The following is a 26,436-nucleotide window of genomic DNA, read 5'->3' as shown; positions in this document are numbered from 1 at the left end:
TGTGAAAATTTGAATATTTGATTGCTCTTATAATACATGTACTTTGCCTTTTGCTTATTTTTTTATTTTTAAAAATTATGTACTTGGCTTTTTTCTTTCTGATATTTTATATATACATATATATATTTTTTTTTTGTTGTTGTTGTTGTTACACTGTGCTCATTTAATTTTTGAACTGGACCATATAAAGTTCTGGATCATCAGTTACTAGGTAAGGCTTGCTGCAGTACACATCACAGTTTCACAGTTTTATCTGTCCAACACCCTACCCTTCTTCTGTAAGTAGCAACCACGTCCTTCTGGGAGCTACATCTGTCCACTCCACGATCCAAAAAATATACTTCCATTAAGATCTGTAATGCTCTTACATTACTTAATCCTGACCTGTGACTGGTGTAGGGGCCACCAACTCAGTGACAATCTCTCACAGCTCCCAACTCAGATGGATTGGTCCAAAAGGTGGCAGTTGTTCCAAGGTGAAATATCAGTGCTATTTCAAGTTGTCTAAATTTGGTTCATAAAAAGAAGTAGTCGTGCTTTTTGATGGTTTTAATGTTTAAAACCTAGAACAGATTAGTGACCACGTATCATGCTTACTTAGAGAAAATTGGGTGGCTTTAAAAGAAAATCAAACTTGTCTGATTTTGACAGCGGGGTGTAACAGCCAGGAGAGATACCTGGCGGTGTCAGCTCCCTGGCTCTCGTAGTCCTCGAGATCCAACATAAACCTACCCTTATATTCCTAGATTCCTTCTCACTTCCATAATAGATGAGCTGATGATCTAAGTACCTCCTAGCTGATTTCTGATCCTTGCCATTAAGGAAAATTTTAAACTACTATTTGGGCAACACTGTAGGCCACCATTATTTAAGGAAGGAACTGCTGGATTTAGAATCCCAATTCTTGAGTTCTTCAGCAGTACCCAAACTCAGCACCCTTCTTAAGGCATGTGATAGAAATAAACATGCTTTTTTTTACACTCAGAGTGTAACAGGTTTGACACCTTAAATAATTAAATAGAAATAGGAGAGTCTCTGAAAAATATGCATTCAAAGTTAAGAGAAAAAATAAAGGTTGAGCTGAAAGATTCTTCAAAACCAATAAATGCATACCTATGCACACCTATATATTTGTGGATTCGAATAGTTTATGGTTTTATTTACAAGGTATATAACACCCCTACTGACCAAAAATCAAACATGTGTTAACATTTCCAAAGTGTTGTGAGAAACAGGTTACATGGTTCACTAATAATTTTAATGAAAAATAATGAACAATAATACTTGTTACTTTATTATTTATTTTGAGGCTATGGTGTGTATCCAAGCTGGGATCCACTACAGACAAAACCAGAGAATTCTGTTGCTTGGGATGGAGTATCTCTCCCTGCATGTGTGAATGTTTCCTGATAAGATCTCTCTTTCCTTCCTGACTTCAATAGCTGAAAACATGAGCATGTGTTCCCTATTTTCTCTTCCCAGGCTAAAAGCACATTATACATTTCCTTCCCCTCTTTAAATCCAAAGGAAAAATCTTCTTTTAAAAAAATGTATTTAGAAGTGCTTTTAAATTATGTTTTGCTGTGAACATTTAAATCATCTTAAAGCAGGAAATGTCTCTTGTTCCTGCTGAAATCTGTTTCCTTTAAAGTGTAAAAGTGTCAGTTTATCATAAAGTCATTTTTTGTGACATTCATCTGAATCAGATAACTCACTTATTGAGGGAGGATGAACTGGGGAAAAAAGCTGGCTGGAATGTTAGACATTTCTTTTGTCTGTTGTTCCGGCTGTCTGCTATCTTATAGAAAGCCTGGTTAGGAAATGGAGTCTAAAATCAAATTTAAAAAAAAAAAAAAAAAACAAGGTCAAAAATTCTAAATATGTTATTTCCTTTTAAATACAAAAACCAGAGCAGAGGAAAAGAAAAATCACAAACTGAGAGTTGCATTCACAAAATCATAGAAAAATACAGGAATACAATCAACTCTGTCTGAACAAGAAGACTTTATGAGAAAGGGAGAGAAAGGAGAATTACACATCAAAATGGACCTTAATCATACTGACCCACATTGGTCGTTATTTATCCATGTTCGTCAGTTGTACTCTTTTCATTTACATTTTCAAAGTTGAAATATGACCTGTGCACTTGAATATTAACCATAGGCACTGAGTGTATTTGTCCATAATTCTGAATACTACGTACCCATTTTAAATATGACTCCTGGAGCGTGTGGAGAGAGATGTGTGTGAATCCATATTAAATGTCATGGGAATTTGCATTTGGAAGTATGCATGGTTTCTAGTAGTCTGCGGGTGAGCCTTTGCTTTATTTATTTAATGTTTTATTTATTAGATATTTATGGGTTCTGTATTTCAGAGTTGATTTATACCATGAAGAAAGAACATGTTTTTTGGGCTTCTCTGCTGCTCAGTCTTGCCCCTGCCCCTCTTAGAGCTGATCCTGAGGAAGGTGAAGAACATGCGAATCTCACAGGTAAAGTGTTAGATGCATTTAACTTTTCAAGCTAGTCAAAGCTCTCATTGATAATCCAAAATCGATCATGTTTTCATTGTGTAGGAAAATGAGTTTTTATTGCAGTGAATTTTTTCTTTGGAAACTTCTTATACCTAATAGGCGTGTGTGTGTTTTCTTTTATTAAACTTAGTCTGAAAATGAGGTCCCTTTCAAAGCTGACAGATTTCTTTTCTTCAGGCTACACTGTTAAACCCTGGAGTAGCTCTGGGATACTGCAGGGAGCAAAATACTGGAGAAACAACTCCTGGGGACACTTGATGCCACCCTTGGGTGGGGAAAGCTTAAGAAGGAAAGGGAGCTTCAGACATCAGAGGTCTCAGCCATTCTCTCATCTTGCCCCTATTTGAAAGATAAGGACTTTTGAGAAGAGTTCGATTTAAGAACCTAGTCAAGCAGGACACCAAAGAACCTGATAATACAAGTTACCCCATGAAGCTCTGCATCACAAAATGAAATATTAACAATAAAAAAGAAGACTGTATAGTGATTGCTATTATAAATGTATACCTTTCTCAAAAGTAACATTATGTGGGAAACTAGTAAACTGTTGATGGTGATCTCGAGTCATTGTTAATAGTAAGAGAATATTAACACAATGACAGCTTCTCTGGATAGCAGTTTATGGTGTACAAAATGTTTACATAAACACATTCTTCTTTATTTCTCTCATAGATCTTTGACGTGATTATGTTCAGTGTATTTCTCTTTTATAAAGATTGAATGAACACATCTTCTGAGCCTGACACTGTGGTATGTGCTAGGGAAACAGTGACGGCTGAGACCCGGTTCTCCAGAATCTCAGTTTCCTAGGGAGACTGAACCCTGGAAGGTTCTTTCAGGATAATGTAGTAGATGAAGTGAAGGAAGCACGCATAGGGGGCTCTGTTGCTGCAAAGAGGAAGGAGACCCCTCCAGGCTTGGCGACCTGAGAGCTTTCAGAGGGAACGAGGTGTTATAAAAATCTCCTGGAGAGGGAACATTCTTAAGAACAGTAAAAACCATAACGTGCCTGTGGAAAGAAAATGTGCCTTGTGCGAGGGTATAGTAGGATACCTATTACACTTTAACCCTGAGGGATTGGGTTAAAGTTCTACTCTATGGGTATGGAAACGGGTTGTGGAAGGTTAAAAGGCAGGCGGCCTCAGTCTCGGGAAGGGAGAAGAGAATGGGTCCACATCTTCCCAGTCGTCTTCTAGTCCAAACTCTCTCAGTCAGACCGAGGAAAAACGTATACCCATTACTCAGGAGGTGCCTGAAATTGCTGACCCCACAGCCAACTGTAAACCAGGGTTAACCCTTCAGTAATCAAGCCAGAATTTAAAATCACGGTAAGGTCTCTTCCAAACCTGTTGAGTAACAAAGAATTTTGATCTTAAGTCAGATTTGAAGCCCCCCTGGCTGACTACTTGCACAATCATACCTAGTTTTGCTTTGTTTTTGCTTTATTTTTAAGTCATTTTGCAACAACATAATCTCATATCTGAATAAACTCAGTTTGGGAGCTACAATTCATCGCATAATGCCAAGATCATACCATCGTTATTTCAACTGAAATAGGATACCGTTATTTAGAGGAAAATATGTAGAATTTTGTTGCTTCTCTGAAAAATCAGTTGTAGACTTTTTAAAAGTTCAGTCTGATCAGAAGGGCAGAGGATATAGAATAAACTTCTTACTAAGTCCAAAATGACAATAAGAAAAATAATGGATAAGCTTAAAAAATTCAGTCTAACCAGAAAGGAAGATAATATAGAATAAGCTTCTTAATAAGCCCAAAATGATGATTAAGACAATAATTGATAAGCTTAAAAAAAAAAAAAAAAACACTTTTGCCCTGAGAGCGAGATCAGTGGGGGAACTATTAGAGCAGCTGTCTCAACCTGTGGGTCATGACCCCTTTGTAAAAATGAAAATAAATCCTGCATGTCAGATATTTACATTATGATTCATAATAGTTGCAAAATTGCAGTTATTAAGTAGCAACAAAAATAATTTTATGGTTGGGGGTCACCACAATATGAGGAAATGTATTAAAGGGTCGCAGCATTAGGAAGGTTGAGAACCACTGATTTAGAGAAAGGCAGATGTCTCTTATGGTATTGAAAGTCAGACCGACTTTTGCTGCCCAGTAACTTTGTGAAATTAAATGAGTTAAACACCCTGACTTTCAGGGTTCTAAACTATATGTAAATGATGCAAATAATTTCATATAGCTCTTCTATAAACCATACAAAAGCATCTGGCACATATTATGACACAGAGAAGGCAAAGAGTATTTTCAACTGCTAGAGAAATTGAATCCTTTAGTCAGAGAGGCAAGCAGCGCACACTGACTCTTAGCCCTAGATTCACAACCAAGTTCCAGGAGAATGAGGATTCTAACACTTAAGGTCATGCATTTTCTCAGGCACCAAATATTACAGGCAGCCCTCTATCCTATATCCCATGAGGGAAGGTGAAGGTAAGGCTGTAACCCTCAGACTATGAGACATAAAATACGTTTCATCAATTAAAAATGATTACATATAAACCATAATCCTACTTATATAGTTTCATAATATTAAATTCCTATTGGATCACCCTGATGCTAGCTTAGTATCCTATTATACCCTCACACAAGACCCTGAACTTTCTAAATATTTATGGCAGTCTCTAATGTCTGTGTGCCTTATGAAGGAAGAGTTGCTTGCTGCCACCTTTACTGTCATTCTGCAGTGACAGATAGCACAGTGCCTGACACATGCTCAACACACGTTTGTTAACATTCACAAGGGTTTATCTAAAGTAGGAAATGAAACCAGGGCAGCCTTCTGTCCCTTTTGAGTGGAGTGGCAGCACACAGTGGGTTGGACCACACCTCAGACCCCTGCTCAACTCCAGGAATGCTGTGCTCAGGTGTGGGGAATAAGCTTATTGCACAAAACTGTATTCTAATACAGGATCCCTCTTGGAAATACATTAAAATAAGAAGGATAAAGGTGAACAATTAGCTAATAATAAAATATAGTTAGTAAAAGTTTGTACTTAGTGTTTTTTCTTTTAGGAAATTGCTATATGGTTATCATGTACTTACACCATGAAATTACTTTTAGTTTTAAAAGTGAATTTTAGAAAAAAAATAGTTACTAATTGAGCAAAACTTTTATAATTGAATCTGTGTGGTTTATGGGTTTATGCAAATGCCATTTGGGGAATCTTAATCATCGATCTGTCACAATATCACTCAGTTCTAAGGAATTAATGAGATATCTAGTGTTAAACCAAATGGGGCCAATTCAAAACCCATTATTTATAATATGAATTTGAGACATTTACTCAGTTTCTGAAATGCTAGTTTATGGTTTATAAAATGGAAATAATAATGCCTAACACATTTCTACGATCATTAAGTGATACAATTTCAAAATTCCCAGAGCATAGTAAATACTCAATAAACATTAGGTGCTGTTATTGCTAGGTGTGGCTACTCATTTATTTTACTTTTGTTTTTTGTGGTGTGCTACCACCATCTAGTGGCATAATTCCTCAATAGCCTACTGAACTTGTGAGTATATCCTTAATATAGGAGATGAAAAAAATTAGCTTGACGATAAGAACTACAAAAAATATTTGGAGGTCCAGCACAATGGCTCACACCTGTAATCCTAGCACTTTAGGAGGCCCAGGAAGGAAGATCATGTTAGGAGAGGAATTTGAGAACAGCCACAGGAGTGAGACCCTGTGTCCTTAAAAAATATGAAAATTAGCTGGCCGTGGTGCTGGGCATCTTGTAGTCCCAGCTACTTAGGAAGCTGAAGCAGGAGGATCACTTGACCTCATGCATTTAAGGTTACAATGAGCTATGATCACACCCATGCACTCCAGCTTGGGTGAAAAAGTGAGGTCCCATTGCTCTAGAAGAAAAAAAAGGAAAAATAAGAGTAAAAAAGAGTGAACTCATCAATGAGCAAGAATCTTATATAAATTATTGCTTTATAAGAAATTTTTTATATATAGACACTCAGGTATTAGGCAAAGGTTCCTGCTTTCTACAAGTATAGACCTGTATATTTGTATTAAATGTGTCTGTCTGAAACACTACTTCCTTATCTTGTTGTCCCTGAAGTTCTACAGTAACACTGACATGGGAATGAGACCCGTCATACAGTATTAGCAGTGCTGCGGGACTTTCTGAGATAAGAGTACACAGCTATAAGATACCTATAAGATGCAAAAATACCAGAATATTTTTATTCCTAGCCCATTTAATATATATACATATATACATGATAGATACTTACTGGATTTAGGGACATTATGCTATTGGTGTAAAATTATAAAAAATCATAATGATAAACACTCTATTTTGTCAATTAAACATAACTGCAGAGTAGTTGAAAACTTAACAATTACCCAAGTACATAAAATTCGATTTTAGTTAAAGGTTTGGCCAGCATTATTAAAATTAGCAAAATTAGAAACTCAGCAACACTGAGTGTTTCGTGTTGAAGTTATCCCTATTCTCTGTCATAATAGTTCTCTGTCACGTGTTATTCTGCCTTATCAAATTTGGCAGAAGCTTATTGAGCTTTGAGAAGCTTATTGAGCTATTAGTTCTGTCACCTCAATTTATTTTCAAGTAAAAAAAATAATCAATTCAGTTACCAAATATTTCAAAATTCTGAGATAGTAATTTATAAATTTAACTCAATTTAAAAAAACTAAGATTTGTGTTAATTTTAGTTAGTAGTTGACATAAAAGTTACATGTTTATAAATAGTGTTAATCAAATAGTATCAAAATTTCAAATTATGTACAGAAAGGCATATTTTTTACCAGTCCCAAGATTGCAAAGACTACCTATCACTTTATGACTCACATAAAAATTAGCAATAACATTTAATCAGTGTGTAATAGAGTTTGAACATTCCTGAAATACGGTTGTACTTGCTATTATTAATAATTCACGATATTTAATAATAGGTTAAGTGTAGAAGATACTTCATAAAATTATTTAATTTTACTTTTAATGTACACATATTTTCTTTTTGAAAAAAATTCATGTAAGTCTTGAAATTATAAGACATTTAAAATTGATTTCCTTTCAGATAATCATACATCCACAGACTTATTAATTTCATACTTTAAGAATATTTTATGTGAAAATTTAAGTGGCATTTATTTATGTTCTTTTCTTCAAAGCAAATTGTTTTATAGTTTATTAAAAACTCTTTTGAAGATATGCAGTATGCATACTATTCTGTTTCAATTTAATACAATACTACTGCCCTCTAGAGGGCAAATTGGTTCAAGTCATCAACAGGTTTCAATAGAAGGAGCAACGCTCAGTTCCCAAAAACATAGAAGATACATAGACTCAATATTTAGACAATATTCAAGAATATTGTATGACATTCATTAGTCATTACTATTTTTTGCAGCACCAGTCACAGTTTTCAGTGTCTTTCTTTACAGGTAGATTGTATAAGCAATTACAACTTATTTAAAATAGGTTATCTATTAATATTAATAGACTTAATAAAAATAACAATTTTTAAAATTTAGTTGAGTTGTCTATATGTGAATGCCCTTTATTTATATGGAAATGTTTATGTTATTAAAATTAGTTACTAAATATATAGAGAAAAAATATACTTCAAGGTCAAAAGAATTGCCTCATTCTATTTAAAATAAAGAATTAAGGTTTTTCAACATTATTAAAAGCCAATTATGGAAAGTAAAAGAATGCCCATGCTGTATGTTATTTTTTTAGTATGTAAAAGTCTGAGCTCATTTTATATTAGAAGGAAGAAAGTGTGGAAGAGATGAGAGAGAGAGAGCAGGAGTGACAGAAGGGAAATTCATAGTGTATTCATTTTTAACATCAAATGTGTTAATTTAATAATTAGTAAATGGTTTCATATGGTATCTATATGTACATATATTTACATACATATAAGTTAAGTTTCCTTTAAGGAGTTGTTTTATGTGTAAAAAGTGACACAATTGAGGTTTATGAAGAGGAACTCAAAGAATTGCTCATTAACTGAGTTAAAAGATGAGGTCTGTTGTCAGCAAATCTATTTGAAGGAGATTGATTCCCTATCAGTCAACTGGCACAGATTGAAGCAACATCTGTGAATATAAGCTGGAAAAAATTATAATGCATTTCCCTTTAATAATTGATAAGTAATCAACTGTTAAACTTTAATAGATTATTAAATGTCTTATTTGATGAATTTACTTAGCTACCTTTTTGATAACTGGATAACTTTTTATGATTTCTCATCAGCATGTTTTATTGTTGGATTTTTACTTTAAATCAGACGATATTAAAGAGAAAATAAAGAACATTATTACAGTGTTGATAGAGGATTATATGTTGTGTCTTCTATTTTTACCATGTAGATATCAAGTTGCCACCACTGAAACCTATGCATTCATTTTGTGCATTGAAGGCAGATGATGGCCCGTGCAAAGCAATGATGAAGAGATTTTTCTTCAATATTTTCACTCAACAGTGTGAAGAATTTGTATACGGGGGATGTGAAGGAAATCAGAATCGATTTGACAGTCTGGAAGAGTGCAAAAAAACATGTGTAAGAGGTACATTTCTGGTGATCCTTATTACTCACGAACTTAAAGAGTATTGGGTCTAATCTTTGATTTGATCATTTTAGGGAAAAAAGTAATTTGATACCTTTTCAACATTACCAAAGAATCTTTTATTTTCACATATTTGGTTTTCAGGTTCAACCATCATTTTTTATTTTTTCATATCAAGTACTATAAAATATATTAGCCCTCATTTATTGTCCTATACATTTTTCCACATTTAAGGGGGAAGAAAATCTCTCGGTTCATAGAACAGTGAAGTGTAATTGTGGTGAAGTGAATGTGATTCAGCACTCCCTGAATTGTATCACTATGAGGTGATACAAAAGGAATTGTTATCATATTGACTTATTCTCTCCTTCATAAAAACGTCTCATTAGGATCCTCCCTCCTGACCATGAATGTGAAAATTCACTTTTAGATTCTATATATTCTCAGCTGCATTAGATAGTAGAACTATATACACGAAAATTAAGGCTCTTTTTTGGAACCTTGAAATGCTATAGAAATGACGGTATCAACCCTGCTAATTCGTGTATACTTTCCTAAACCCAGCTGTTTTCATGTTAGTTAATTAATTTACAAGGTTAAAAGAACACGTTGTTTTATTTTTCTCACTAGAAAAAATTAAAAATAAATACTGGTCAAAATTTTGAATCTTTTTATCTCAGGTTATTGTTGTAGGCTGTGATCTACTTGAGGGATAAAGGAATCTGAAAGGCCTGTATGTCCCTAGTTTTTGGCCCAACATTACTCCTTAGCATGTTTTCAGAGCTAGTTGGATTAACCAAAACACTCTGTAGAGATGGTATGTTTCGTGAGTCACAATAGATGTCTTGTGTTTTGCAAATCATTCTTAGTCTTCAGAATGTTGACTAGAGGCTTGGTTGATTCATTCTTCTTAATCCTTTCTTTTTTATTATTTATTTATTTATTTATTTATTGCAGTTTTTGACCAGGGCTGGGTTTGAACCCACCACCTCCGGCATATGGGGCCAGCACCCCACTCTTTGAGCCTCAGTCGCTACCCCTTAATCCTTGCTTTTTTATTTGACAGCAAACTTATTTTCATTAATTGATATTTTCCTTGAAATACATACCCCTTTCTGTTTTTCAAATAATTCATCTCAGTGTTTATCGGTGTATAAACTTTCTTTAAAAGTTAATCAAATGTAATAGTTTCATTCAGAATAAATATCCAATTTGTAATCTTTTGTAAAATTATTACTAAGTAGCATATAAATGTATGTCTCTTATCCCCATCTCATTATCTCTTTAAAAGCCACTTGGTGTTATGTATGTCTAAGTGTTGTATACAGTAGACTATTCTTATAGTATTCATACAGAAAAAATACTGTCAAACTTTAAAAAATCACCTTAAAAAAGAATTCGATGTTCAGCCATCATAGATAACAAGAATTAGCACTTGATGTTAGAAATCTCTAATTCTTGTTATCTACTAAACTAGAAAATGTGAGAAAAACTGAGGCCTCAGCCGTCAGATAGATTTTCATCCATTCCTTCGTCCCTCTCTCCTCTGCTTGATTTCTGCCAAGTTTTACTTCCTCTGTGCACATGTGTGCTCATTGATCAGTTCCAGTTTAGTAGTGAGTACTTAGGGTGCTGATTTTTCCATTCTTTAGATGCTTCACTGAGGTTGATGGTCTCTAGTTCTGTTCAGATTTTTGCAAGAGGCATTAAATCATTCTTTTTTATAGCTGAGTAGTAATCCATAGTATACCCCATATTTTATTAGTCCACTCGTGAATTGATGGGCACTGGGGTTGATACCTCATCTTTCTAATTGTGAATTGTGCTGTAATAAATATTCAAGAGTAAGTGTCTGCTTATAAAATTATTTCTTTTCTTCTGGATAGATACCCAGTAGTAGGATTGGTGGCTCAAACTGTAGGTCTACTTTTAGTTCTTTGAAGAATTTCCGTGCTGTTTTCCATAAAGGTTGTACTAACTTGCAGTCTCACCAATGGTGTATAAGTGTTTCTTTCTCTCTGCACCCACACCAGCGTCTATTGTTTTGGGACTTTTGACAAAAGCCATTCAGAGTGGAATAAGGTGGTATCTCACTGTGGTTTTAAACTGCATTTCCCTGATGATTAGTGATGTTGAGCAGCAATTTTTCATATTTATGTTCCATTTGTTTATTTTCTTTTGAAAAGCTTAATCACTTTAATTACAACTGTTCTAAGCAGCAAATTTAGTCATTATGAATTCTCATTTTTATAAATGTGTTAGGAACATTTAACATGGTTTTTGAAACACTGTATTAAAATAAGTTGGCTTCATGGTTAAATAAATGGAAAAAATTAATTTTCACAGAATATAAAAAATTAATTTTATTAATGTTCTGTATAAGAATAATTTTATGATAAAGCGTTATCCTCGTTTGTTCATTCAATTAAAATTCACAGTATTACATTATGAATTATAGCAATTGATATACATATATTACTTGATTGCAGATTATCTAAAGAAGATTACAAAGACAACATTGATCAAAGGTAAATATTCATTTTGTGTAAATTAGTAAGTAAATTTACATAAGGCATCTGAATATTTAAATCTTAGGTTTCTCTCTCTGATATGAGATTGATCATAGATTCATACAATCTTTGAAATGTTGTTTTATTTCAATGGATAAAATGAAAACATAGAAAAATGTACACATGATATTTGATGGGAAAGGCTCCAGACATCATGTGTACTTTTATTCTAAGACAGCATGACATTTAATTTTAATCCATTCAGGTTCCACACACACTATTTTAACATCTTTTAGATAGTGATTTGAAAGTTTTTAGTCTTGCTTTACTTCTCTGATCCCTAATTCCATGTTAATCTCAGTAATATGTGGTTTTAGCAAATTTCTTTAAATATTTCCCTGAATCAATATATGTCTTTGAATTGACGAAAGTTCTATATGCAAAATTACATGGGGATATTTAAAAATAAGTACTGCCTTTGTCAATATTATTTAGCACCTATGGGCACATGTTTAATTTTACAATTTAATATTTTTATTTATTAGTTTTAATTAAGTATAATTACTTTTGCTAAATATATTAGATCAGTACAAAAATGTTATCGGCAGGTAAAGAGAAACAATGTGCTTTTAATAATGGTCTAGAAACTGTCTTGGTCCAATTATGATATACGGCATTTACATTTGAGTAAGAACATATTGTAAAAAAGAGATTAAACTGCTTAACTCAGGACATGAAAGAACACAAAATTTAAGATGCATTTTACTTTTACTTATGAAGATTTAATTATCTGGGAAGGAGTTGAAAATTCCTCTGATTTGATGATAATCTTTACTAACTAATCAGAATTTGAATCAAAATTTATAAAATAAACTCACTGACAAAGTTTGTAAGCGATTGCATTTATTTACAATTTAAGAAAAAATTCCAGTAAATATTGGATTAATCTGGAGAAAAATGTCTAGTGCTTCAATTAAATAATGTCTTCACCAAACCAATATCAAAGGCTACAGCATATTGATAAAGGGAATTTTGACCACCAAATAAATGAAGATATTTTCATGAAAGGAAATACCACCATTTAAATATTAAGACCTTTCCCCAAAAACATAGAATTAAAAAATATATATAGGTAAAATTTTACTCTAACATGTATTATAAATATTCTATTTGATAATTCAGAATTTAACAATTCTTACTTCATATTATACATGAAAGTTACTATGTTAAAAATGTTCAGATGCTAAAATCAATCCACAACAAAGACGTCTATCAAATCGAAGTTAAGTAGTATGCTTCCTAGCATTAGAATAATTGTAAAGAAAGCAGAGATTATTACATTGCTTTGAAAGTAAAGCTGTGTGCGTATGCAGTCCTAGACAAATATTAACAGTAAAAATCCTACAGCTATTAAATGTTGGTATATTGCTCATGTCCACATTCTTGTGTTACACAATTTTAACTGAGTACCAATTTAGGCTCAGGTTGTCTATACATAATCAATAAGAATATTAGTTTATTTACTGAGGAATATCAAAAATAAATGTCTTGATTTGTAACTGTATTTAAACCATAGGCTAAAAAGAATTATTACACATGTATGCATTTCTTATTTTGCCTTACTATAAGTTCGTGTCCTCTAAATAGTCTTCAGATAAATAATAACCTCTAGATGTACAGTTTCTAAATTGTGCTTAGCATAATTAGCATTATTTTCTGTTGTTTATATGCAATATTTTTTATCCACTATGCTTGTTGAACATGAAATTCTTATGCCCTCTGTTAAGATAAATTAAAATCTGATAAAATGTAGACACTAAGACTAAAACAAACAAAACTTTTAATAGTTGAATACATTTTTCTTTCTTTTAGAGAAATATTTTTAAAATTTCAAGAGTTGGTTTTATTCTTTTTCCAACTATTATACTTAATAGCAAACCATAATAACATTCACTTTGAAAAACAAGAGGCAATATGAAAATTATAGTAACAATCACTCTGAAAAACAAGAGACACTAAGTAAAGTCAACTTTCAAATGGTGTTTTGAGAATATGCAGACGACAGATTTTTAAAGCTATATTATAATGGGGAGTTTTATTTAATAAAATGAATTTTTACAGGACATTAGTTCTTTTCCAGGTCTGCAACTGTTGTAGAAATCATGAACATTATGAAATACATTACTTTTATATAATAAAACAATTATGCGTATTGCTTCCCTAAGATAGTTGCTTTAAGAAAGGATACAGCTGGGCGCCTATAGCTCAACCGGCTAAGGCGCCAGCCACGTACACCTAAGGTGGCGGGTTTGAATCCCCAGCCCGGGCCCGCCAAACAACAACGATGGCTGCAACCAAAAAATAGCCGGGCGTTGTGGCGGGCGCCTGTGGTCCCAGCTACTTGGGAGGCTGAGGCAGGAGACTCGCTTGAGCCCAGGAGTTGGAGGTTGCTGTGAGCTGTAATGCCATGGCACTCTGGCCAGGGGGACAGCTTGAGGCTCTGTCTCAAAAAAAAAAAAAAAGAAAGGATACTACAGTTTCTTTTTGCTGCTATGAGAATGTAGCTGTAAGAGAAAAAATAATGAACAACTTGCAGCTTTGTGCAAAAAAACAAAATTCAAATAAAATATGCCATGCGATCATGTGATTTTGAAACTTAAATCAGTCATTTTCACAGAGTATCCACACAGACAGAGCTGGTAATGTAGATCCCAGTAGCACGACTTTGGTAACAGCTGTGTTTAGCCTGCTTTGGAGCTCAATCAAAGAAGAGGTATTAGACATTTGCAAAAGCCTCTCTAATCCTTGAACGTGTATTTCCTTTCTTCCTCTGCCCTACTGGACTCATTCCAAGCCCAAAAAGAGACACAGCAGTGAAGGGTGTCATATCCAGTACAGATATTAATTTCAGCATAAGAATATAGGAGACTCTAAAGAAGGTCATGAAAAATTCCCTACTTTTCAAATTTTCTTTTGTGACTTTTAAAATTTAAACCATTATTTCTCTTTGCGGTAGCAGAGAATATGTTTACATACATATATAAAAATTGTGTTAGTCCTAAAGCATACCTCCCTATATAATCTGTCTGTATATGATACACAATTCATGGTATTGTCACTATTCTTCCTTTCCCAAGCATTGGAATCATATATTTCAAGTTGTAAATCAGACCCTAGACTGGATACTATTTCTTTCCTGAAGATGCTTGCTTATCATAGAAAACATTTAAGATGGACATTTAAAAATGATTTCATTCTGGGAGTAAGTGGCTCATGCTGTCACCCCAGCACTTTGAAAGGTTGAGGCAGGAGGGATCCATTGATAACACGAGTTCAACACCAGCCTGGGCAACATAGCGAGACTCCATCTCTACATAATAATAGTTTAAAAACTCAGCCAGTTCTGGTAGCACGTCCGTAGTCCCAGCTACCCGGGAATCAAAAGAGGTAAGATAGATAGCTTGAGCACAGGAGTTCAAGGTTGCAGTGAGTTAGATCACATGCCTTTTTTTTAAGGCAAGCATAAAACAAAGTTTATTGAGGAAGAGAAATGTAGGTTTTTAGAGTAAGCATAAGATACAGGGTGTTCAGGGCAAGGTATGTTCACCATAAACAGCCAACAGGCCTCCATTGCCAGCACAAGTAGGCAAAGAGGCCAATCTAAGTGTTTTAACCTTTGGATATGGTAAGCTTACTAACTTGGACTGTGGTGATTGTATTTTCTTAAAAGAAAACTAAGACGTGATTTTTACAAAGACATTTATTTTTAGCTATATGTGAATTGATACACACTTGAATACTATTACCATGACGTAAATTAAATCATATTTGATTATCTATACCAATTAAACAGTTGTTGAAAAGAATAAAGGCTTATCTGTATTAACATGACCTAATATCTAGGACATATAAACATTAATGCTCTTACAGTATAGAGATTAAGCCTATCTTTTTCAGACAGTATTGAACCAGAAAAATGAATGAATTTTTGAAAAACCCCACTATTTACCAGTAATGTTGTTCTAGAAGAATTAAGAGATCCTTCTCTCTTTCTCTCTCTCTCTCTCTCATTTCTCGCTCTCCATTACACACACACACACACACACACACACACAGGTACACATATCTAACTAGATCTAATTTATGTTTTTGACTCTGCAGGTGTAAACCATTCTTAATGAAACAATACACTCCACTGACTTCCCTAATGATACTCCTCACCTAAATAGCATGAAATATTCACAGACCTTTCCTAAAAGTTGATACATATAACCATAATAAAAATAATTAAACCTAATTTTTGCCCTAATATTTTGAACCTCTAATGCAAGGGGGGTAAATGGTAAAATAACCCAGTATCTTTCATTCTCTCAATTCATAAAAAAGTTGAAATTTCCTTACTAATTTACTATTAGTCGTCTCCACATGTGATAGTTGTAATAGTTTGTTTCCAAATAAATCTTCCACCTTTTATTGCTACATAACATTTTTTAATTTTTAATTGTTATGGGTGCATAATAGTTGTATGTATTTATAGAGAAACTTAGAACTTGAAATACCAAGCACAAAAATATGGGTGAGATAGGTATATCTTTCTTATTCTAAATACCACAGTAGATCTTGAAGATAATTTTAATTTTGTATAGGTGTGAATAAGAGTATATGTTTACCACCTGTCTTTAATTTTTATGTTTAATCCTTAAAGAACATAGCCTGTTATTTATATATTTAACTAAAATAAATAATTTATTAAGTATATTGCTTTCTGGAATTTTTATAATTTTTAGAAAAGCCAGATTTCTGCTTTTTGGAGGAAGATGCTGGAATTTGTCGAGGTTACATTACCAGGTATTTTTATAATAATCAGTCAAAACAATGTGAACGTTTCAAGTACGGCGGATGCCTGGGCAACCAAAACAACTTTGAAACATTGGAAGAATGCAAGAATACCTGTGAGGGTACGTTCCTCATCTCAAGTTAGTTTATTCATCAGCTTATTCATTACTTTTAAAAATAAGTCACAAGCTCAAATCACAATTGCCAAGACATGGAACCAACCCAAGTGCCCATCAACCCATGAATGGATTAACAAACATCGGTCTATATATACCATGGAATATATTTAGCCAGAAGAAAAGATGGAGACTTTATATCTTTTGTGTTTACCTGGATAGAGTTGAAACACATTCTTTTTAGTAAAATATCACAAGAATGGGTAAAAAAATTATCCAATATGTACATTACTAATATGAAACCAATATATAAACATCTACATGCCCACATGAAAAAAAAAAACAAGTGAGAGACAATGGAGAGAGAGAGAGGGGAGTGGGGAATGAAAGAGGGTGATTGGCAGGATCTCACCTGCTATGTGGCTTCTGAGCACGCCCCACGGGTGAAGGGCTCAACTGCAACTTGAACTTTATCTTAGAAATAAAACAATGTAACCTAAACATGTGTGCCCTCACATCAATCTGAAATTTAAAAAGAATAATAAAAATAAGGCATATAAGAGTATGTCCAGTTTGACCAAGTTTTGTTTTAGCTATGCAAATTAAGAGATATTTGTATTCAGTAGATCTGTAAGAGATGTATATGTTGTTTAATAAGACTCGCAATTAAAAAAAAATTAATCATCGTGCAAACTATTTCCAGAGATCTCATACGGTTTTTTAATTTCTCCTGCTTAGAATACTACAGTATATTTCCAGCACAACTGTAGAATTGCTAGAATCCCTTATGTTTATAAAAAGTTTGAGGACATATAGTAATTTAGAAAATACCACCTAACATCAATGCCTTTTTTGCATTAACATTTATTAAAGTAGTGACTCACACATTAACTGTTATTTTTTTTAACCAAAAAATATAAAGTTATTCATGGAAATTATTTTATAATATAACATATTTAAAGATCACTGTTTGGTAATTTAACACAGTAATGTGAATATAATTGCTAGGAGTCTGGTTTTCGTAGATCTTGTGCTTTGTTTTATGTGTAAAAGTAGGAGATTGAGACCAAGTTCTGCTATTTTAACTGGCTGTATTTTTTTCCAGTGAATGATTTCCAGGTAGATGATTATAGAACCCAGGTTAATACTGTACATAACAACTCCTTGACTCCTCAACCAACCAGCTTATTTGGTAAGAATATCTTTGTTTTTATTGTTTCCAGAAACATATCATCATGGTAACAGTAGAGGTGGATTGTACATTAGAATCATCCTTTTAAAAATTATATACCTGTTTTGTTGCTTAATATGGTGTGTTGAAGTACTGAGATTTGAAGTGCTTAAACAATTGATCTCATAAAAGTAGAAGTTTTTGAATCTGTTTTAAAGTACGTTTTGAAGTGTATATGCATTAAAAGCATCATATAAAAACTTTCTATGATATTTAATTCTATGCCAAATTTACCTTATAATATAGTACTAGGAATTACCAACTTCAATATATGATTGTAAATCATTGTACTGGTAGTAGTGTGTCAGAGGCAGTCAAAGTGCTTTTACACTGGGCAGGGTCTCTATTATTAGTCACAAGGTTGATTAGAAATTGATTGAATGCCATGCCCAGATGGTATATCACTCTGTAGGGAAATTTCTTTCAGACTTCTGCAGGTCTCCTTTCTGGATGTTATGCTGTTAACATATTTATCAGATTTAAATGAGCATACAAGAAATAATGCCACAAAAATGCAGAGCTGAGAAAAAAGTGAAAATATTGGAAAACATAACCAGAAATCACAAATATCTGGGCACTTAGAAACAACGTAATAAAATAAAGGTCCTAGCTAAATTATTAAAATGACACTCATTCAGATACTGAAGATTTTGCCTAGAAGCAGCCTGTGTGAATGTGTCAAATGTGAACAGGGCATGAGGAATTCTGTACCTATTAAAGTTGCAGCCAGAGGATATTCAGAAAAGTATATAGTGTTTAGGTCAGGAGTTCTCCACCCTGGCCATATATCAGAATCATGGGATTCAGAATGAGAATGTCTTTGGGTAGCTCCTCCTTATAAAACAAAGAAACAAACAAAAAATACAAGCAAAAAAGAAACAACAACCAGAAAGAGAAAAAAAAATTAAAACAACCTTTTGTCCATGTGGATTTAAAGCACAGCAAATCAGCAAATGTTATTTGTGATTCAACTCGAATGAGGGCTGTGCATGTCCACCTTAGTCCACACTGATCTAATTATCTGTGGAACTTGCATTAGCACTGAGTAGCAGGCCTTTGATGTCGCAAAGAGAATGTGAAGCATGCTTACAGAGGCAAGGAGACATAAGGCCTCAGAGAGAGCATGCTCTGTGCTCTCGGTACTGGAAGGGTGGGAACAATGAAGAAAGTTCTGTCCATTCTTCAATGAGTCCTGCCCATTTCAGACTCTCTCCATAACCAACTCCATAGATCCTCACCTCTTTAATCTCCTCCAACCCAGCCTAAGCATTGGGATTAATGTGCGTGAGAGAAAGTATAAATTTCTTTCTATAAAATGTATATTTTTGATGTAAGAATTTCAAAATGGATGGTGATCTCAGAGATTAGTAAATTCTCTAAATTTTTGGTATTCAAGCAATGTTCTAATAGCACTTAAGACGTCATAAAGGGAGTGAAACCTTCAGTGGGAGCTGGAAAATATGGTGAACTTCAAATGCTTATGATTTTATATATTCTATAATTAATGCAGTGAATTCAATATCAGATGATTTTAAGTCTAATTATTAAATACTACCTTATGATAATAAATGTCTTTGTGGTTTGATGTTCACCTATAAAATTAAGTAGTTTCATTGCACTGTTTTCCTATGTCTCTTCAACTCTGTGTCTTTCAATGATATTTTTTTTACCCACTTAAATATCACGTGTTCAAGACAATGCTAAATCTTGTTGCTGAGAAAAAAAAGTTTAGAATGAATAAGTATTAATTGGTTTTAAAATATATGTGATACAACATATCAGCACGTAAGAGAAATGCATGAAATCGGTTTTCACTATTTTTGGTTTAAATGATTGTACAATTCAAGTGGAGATCTTCAGCCATTTTATTAAAATGAATACAGTAGGTTAGGGAATAGTTTTACATTGAAGTTGTATGAAATATAAGATACATGATTTTTGTGTAGCCTACGACCAAATCAGAAAGGGGAAATGAAAATAAATGTGAGAAAGTAATATTAGTGAGTATTAAATATCCCTCGATGTATGCATATACCCTCTCCATATTTCTATGCAGACGCACACTGAATATTGTAACAAATAAACAGTTAAGAGTAAATTACTAAGAGGCAAAAGAATTTACAACATGAATTCAAAATCAATAAAGATTTTGTTAGAAATAGTATGCCTTTAAAAGATAATGTTTCAGAGTAACTGCAATTAAAATAAGGGTAAATAACTCCTTTCTTTGGAATACCACAATATTTTATTTTTGATTGTATACATTTAACTCAAAAAATATATGTTCCAGTAGCAAATTTGACCCCCTTTTCTCTTTTTCTATGAGAATAATGAATTCTTTTCTTTTGTTTTGCAAGCTTCTAATGTAAAATGTGAAACAATATTGCAATCACTATGAAAAGTTTAACAGTAAGGGTGGCTTAAGTATCGGGTTGTCCATAAAGCTTTGACTCCATTCCTCCTAAAACCCACATGATCCCTGATCCAACTCATCTAAGATGCCGAGGTGGGATTGCAGCTGTCCCTCTTCACTATGTAAAACTTAGATGATTTCTTCCCCACTCCCTACAAGGGGTTTGCTAAGATCTATAAAGAACCCTGTTGATTTCCCAGCTAAAAGAAAGTTAGACATCTGTCACTGCTAAATTACATAAATACATTCATTATAGTTTAACAAACTACAATATTTAATGCTTATGTAAAACCTTGATCGAAGGCTTTGTCAAAAGTATAAAGCAGTCTGTGGGCATTAGATTATTTTGAAAACATGTAAATTTTTTTTTTTTTAATTAAACCGTAGCTGTATACCTTAATGCAGTCATGGGGTACAGTGTGCTGGTTTTACATACAATTTGAAATATTTTTACCAAACTGGTTAACACAGCCTTCATGGCATTTTCTTAGTTATTTTGTTAAGACATTTATATTCTACATTTAGAAAGATACACATGTACTCTTGTAAGATGGACCATAGATGTGGTCCCACCAATCACCCTCCCTCCACTCATCCTCCCCATCTTTTAACTTTCAATTCAGTGTATAGGAATAATAATCTGCCCCACAATATAAATGGCATAACATTCTTTTAAAATTATTTTCGTTAAATAACAATCCTTAAGTATAACACTTGAATACTGGAAAAATTCAATTATTATTTAATATTAAGTGGAATATTTATAAATATAATTTTAATGTTTCCCTGCTTGATAATATTAGAAAAACATTTTAGTTGTTTTCTTAGATGTTACTAGAAAATGTGTTGGCAAATTGTTTTAATTACTATTTATTCTTAATTAATAGAATGTTGTAAATGGGCTTGAGAATATATTATTCCAGTGAACTCTCTTCACTGAAGGTATACATATTAAATACATTGAGTTTTAATGTTTCTCTTTTTATTTCCGATTTCAATATTAACAGGCAATATAGACGATCTCAAAGATTGAGCTTTACTCTTTCTAAAAGAGATTTTTCTAAAATGACTTGTAAGCATATCTCTGAGTATAGGTGAGAGAATGTTATTCAAGGTTGAGTTGTTCAATTAAGAGGATATCCACTTAGTTCAAATAAATGTGGGTTCACACCGCGAGTGTGAGATAAATAATTCAAAAGCAATTGCCCCAAATGTGTGCACCTTTGTGCATAATCTTGAGGATTTAATACCATCGCAATTGGTTTCCCTTTTATATTGGCAGTATGATATAGCAGATAAAAGACTCTTGAGCCCAAAGTTATAGGTTAAAATCCCAGCTCTTTCACTTAAGGGTTGTGTGACCCTAAGATATTTCTGTATCTCTCTGAGTTTTACCTTTCCATTGTAAAATGAAGATCGTACTAACCTGGTAGCTTTTGTGCAAGGTTAAGTCAGTCGATATTGCATAGCTTTCTTAGGACAGAGCCTGATATGATGCCTGGTCAGTAGTATAAATAATTAATAATTAATGAGTACAATTAACTCATTAATAATGATGAATAGTGTCACTCATTATTATTATCTGTGTGATTCAGTCATACTGTACTTTTGAGCCCTTAGATTTTCATCTGTGAAATAAGTCTTTCTAAGGTGCTATGTAGAAGAAATTTATTATTCAGATACTTATGAAATCTCTCATTATCCAAATAAATGCATCTGTAAACACGGTTACGAAATCATACTAACCTTTATAGAATAATTTATACTAGAACTAAGTTAATACATATGTGGAAACTCAAAGCACTCACATGTGTTTATTAGAAACAAGTTGAGACTATTGGCTTGGAGAAGTATTAAGGGGTTTCAATGAGAAAAAAAGTTTATTTGTCTTTTCAATATTTCCAGACTTTCAGAGTTCTGCTACTGTCTTTCTGATTATTACAGTTGAACATTTAATAATTGACTTTGACTGCTTTTCTTCTTCCAGTCATTCATTAAATCCTACTGCTTTCTTCAATGAGAGCACACACTTTTTGGGTTGCATAATTTGCCTGTGTACAGATTGAGTCAACGTTATGTGTGTGTCCTTCCCCCAGATATTGTGCACTGTATACAACAGGTGTGAATTTACCCACCTCCTTCTCTCCTCTTCACTTCTGTCTCTTCCATTTCAGTCCTAATTGTTGTGCTCCAATTATCAACCCCTTGCATTTAAATTATCTAAGCAATCACACGTCATCCAAATGGAGACTAATGCAAGTAGAAGGGGAGGCTAAAAATGTTAAGTTATATATCTATTTTAAATACCCATGCATTGACAAAAATTGAAATTGTCATTTTGGTGCCTTTCAAAGAATAGTTTAGTCTTTAAATGTATTTCAATATTTTTAATCACATGTATTTTGGAACATGATATTCTAAAATAATAATCATGACTAATACTGACTTGGGCAAATCAAGTCACATTGTGTAGATGTGAATTAGATAAATAGGTACAGATAGATATCACAGGGCTCAGTATCACTCTGAAATACTCTATGTAATATACACAAGACAATCAGATTTTTTACATAGGTCAAGTACAATACATTTTATAAACAAGGAGAGCAGACAGACAGAGAGATGGAGACAGAGAGACAGTATCATAGGTAACATGAATTACATACGATCTTTTTGACATCACTGTCCTAATTCTATTCATCTATCATGTTATGGGTAGGCTACCTTTAATCAAATAAACTTAATCAAATGAGTTTACATATCTCTTTTCCTTTATAGAAAAGTTAAAATTAAAAGCAAGCAAAATTGGGCTTAATGGGGATATTCCTTCTGGGTTAATTTTCTGTCATCCACTTGGTTTCAATTTTTCTGCATTATCTGTTAGCCCTCCACATATTTCAGCTTTTCTTGCTGTCAATAAATTTTTTCTGTCCACCCACAACACAAATTATCTACTCTCATTTCATACAGTGTTTTATGTGATCTTTATACCTAAAATCCCCTGGCCCACCTCACCTTTTTTTCCTAAACGTTCACTACCATAATGAAACATCTTTCTCACTTTCCATGGGCTTCTTAGTTTGATTCATTATCATTCGATATTTTATTTGCTCTGCCTTACTGTCTAGATTACAGGGTTTTTGAAGACAAGGATTATGTATATATATTTGATAGACTGCCCCCAGTCCCATCATTTAGCTCAGGGCTAAGCACATGACAGATGACTCACAGTTTTTATTTATGAATTTTTTATGATTCACAGTTACAAAAGAAGGAACAAATGATGGTTGGAAGAATGCTGATCACATGTACCAAGTCTTTCTGCACGCCCTCTGCATTCACGCATCCATGTTCTTTTTAGGGTTGGATAGCATTTTATGCACATGTTAACATTTGTGCTTTGGAGATAGCCTTAATGTTTATATGTCTATGTATTGCATTCAACAGCGTGACGTTAATAAAGTTTCAATATTTACATGTATATTTAATATAGTCTCACTACATCTCACTCTTAAATGTTTAACTACCAAAGAAAGACTAATGTTCTCAGTGTTTTTAAACATTGTCCGGCTGGAAGAGGTGTTACGCTCAGAAAAGACTTAAGTGACAACCAAACAGCATCGCGAATACAGTCCATTTCCAGATCTGCAAGAGAATGGTGTCACCTATTTGGCCTCTTTTTTGAGATGATTACATGCAGAGGAATATTGCAACTATGGAAATGTGAAAAGAAAATGTCCCCGATCAACTAAAGAGTTCACATTCTGCTTCAGACCATAGTGAATCACAAGTACTGTGGACAATTCTAAAATACCTCACTTCATCCATATTCCACTTCCATAGTTCTAAAAATGTATCTTGCCTTTCATCATGTGGTCTCAGACCAAGAGGCACAAAAACATCCCCTGTAATCTAAATATGCCTGCCTAGTACATCTGGAGCATCCTCAGCTGATTTCCTCACAAGCTGGCTTTCCAAATATAGATAAGAGCTTTTGGAGAGCATCCATCAAGCCTTCTACTTCCTGACAGGAGTGCTGCTGAGGAACAAAAATGTGGCGCTTCACCTCTGCCAAAACTGCTGCCATCCAAACGCAGTCACCCTAGCCGACCACTGCCTACCTTCCTAATCCTGTTCTTCCTGGACCAGTTCTAGTCTTAACAAAGATCATTTTTTTCCTTGGTTATTAAGAGTCCTCCAGAGAAATATTTCTCCAACTTGAATAACACACAGATGCTGGGGTTTGTTGTTGTTTGTTTTATTTTCGTTTTGAGACAGAGCCTCATTCTGTTGCCCTGGGTAGATTGCCATGGCGTCATAGCTGACAGCAACCTCAAACTCTTGGGCTCAAGAGATCCTCATCCTCCCAGGTAGCTGAGACTACAGGCTCCCACCTCCACACCTGGCTACTTTTTCTATTTTTAGTATAGACAGACTCAGGTGCTCTTAAACTCTTGAACTCAAGCAATCAACCTGCTTCAGCCTCACAAAGTGCTAGGATTATACGTGTGAACCATCACACCCAGCTACAAACATATTTAAAAGGGAAAAATCACAGACTTTCAGTTCATAAACCAAATTATTTTACATAATGTCAGTTTGTATTCATAAGTAAAATAGTAGGAAGAAACGTCTTAAGCTTGTGTTCATTATACAACTATAAACCAAAACCTATTTATAAATTAATACACCACAAAGTGTAATCTAAAAAATAACACTAATTTGATAAATTTTTAATATATAAAAACAATGAAAATCCTTGTTGTGATATGTTCTGAATTGCTCTAGGGAAGGTTAGGAAAGCGGTAGCATAGTCAAGAAACACCTTTACTACTCTCTGTTGTGTGTAATTCTCTCCTCTTTTTCTATTTGAATACTGGATGATCTCTGCAGAAGTGAAGTTGAGAAGCATTGATATGTGTCCATTAAGTCCAAAAGTGTCCATTAAGAAAATCTCAACTATATTTTTATGGATACAGCAGAGTGAGGTTTCTAGACTTTGATCATATCTTTTACCATTAAATAGATCTCACTGACCAGTGCAAGTATGAGTGATCACATGCATAAAAATCTGGAATTGTGATGTGTCATTTCTAGAATCAATCCACGTTCAGCATCCCAATACAAAAACTCTTGCCTTCACGTGATAACTCTCTAATTATCTAATATTACTTGGCCCAGCACTGCTTCCTTTCAGACTTGTTCCTAGCCTCCTTCTTTGGTGACCTATTTTAATTAGACACCTTTCTCCAGGTCAAACGTAGTAAACATTAACTTTACACATGCAACTCCATGCATATCACATTCTGAATCTGAGCTTCAAAGATGAGGGAATTTGGAGATCGGTTATGAAACAGAATTTTTCAAATAATTTTCTTAGTTCTTTTTCAGAATGGGACTAAGTGTAATGATTAAGAGCATTGACTCTGTACATGGACAATTATGGTTTTTAATTCCAGTTCCGCTATTTGAAGGCTCACTATGTGGCCTTGAAAAAAATTAAACCACTTCATTCAGCCTCAGGTTCTTCATTTGTTATATGTGAAGAGTAATATACGAAAACTTTGTGAAGATTGTAATGATATATAAACCTCTTAACCCAGTGTTTCACACACTCTAAGAGCTCAAAATAGGAATTCCTGAGTTTTATGATGGTGATCACCCAGTTTTATCTGAACTTGCAGTAGAAAAAATAAAATAATTAGAAGGATTACTTATATGCATTTTATTATTGATGATTTAATCTAACATCTATAACTTTGAAATGAAGTACCTTCATTTAATATATTTTATGCTATGATTATCTGAAATAATATACATAACACTTGTAAACATTAAACATGATTAAAAAAATAAAAGTAATATATTTGTGTCTTTTGATCTTATTTGGAATTGGAGGATTTATAAACCTGTATTTCCAACTTTATCTTATGACCTGAGGTGAATATCTGTATATTTTTAAATTTTAGTCCAGTTCAACAAACGCTGAGTACTTTTTACATAACAGGAACTATGACAAGGACTAACAGTATATGGGTTATAATAATAGGGGGGGTTACCCTTTACAGACATTCCTGTCAAATCAGAGAAGGAGATAGTAAATAATTTCAATGCTTATCTTTTTTTTTTTTTTTTTTTTTTTTGACAGGAGCCTCAAGCTGTCCCCCTGGGTAGAGTGCCGTGGCATTACAGCTCACAGCAACCTCCAA

At 33.5% G+C, this 26,436-nt stretch overlaps 1 protein-coding gene across 3 annotated transcripts in view; it reads left to right on the top strand.

The window, feature by feature from the left end:
* Nucleotides 1-26,436, top strand: part of TFPI (tissue factor pathway inhibitor) — a 59,240-nt gene that overhangs the window by 23,248 nt on the left and 9,556 nt on the right. The window contains exons 2-7 of one of the 3 annotated variants that reach the window (XM_023507633.1): nt 532-533; nt 2,378-2,494; nt 8,924-9,121; nt 11,611-11,649; nt 16,419-16,589; nt 17,689-17,775. In XM_023507633.1, the coding sequence (XP_023363401.1) occupies nt 2,392-2,494; nt 8,924-9,121; nt 11,611-11,649; nt 16,419-16,589; nt 17,689-17,775 (598 nt within the window). In that variant the 5' untranslated portion in view covers nt 532-533; nt 2,378-2,391. Of the gene's footprint in view, nt 1-531; nt 534-2,377; nt 2,495-8,923; nt 9,122-11,610; nt 11,650-16,418; nt 16,590-17,688; nt 17,776-23,489; nt 24,495-26,436 lie in introns of those variants that run through there. The other 2 variants (XM_023507634.1, XM_012812205.2) reach the window with 2 other exon arrangements.

The sequence above is a fragment of the Otolemur garnettii genome, unplaced genomic scaffold (assembly GCF_000181295.1).
Source record: "Otolemur garnettii isolate 467f Iridium unplaced genomic scaffold, OtoGar3 scaffold00195, whole genome shotgun sequence".
Lineage (NCBI taxonomy): Eukaryota > Metazoa > Chordata > Mammalia > Primates > Galagidae > Otolemur > Otolemur garnettii.
The sequence above is the reverse complement of the archived record's forward strand: the minus strand, read 5'-3'. Positions and strand labels throughout refer to the sequence as shown.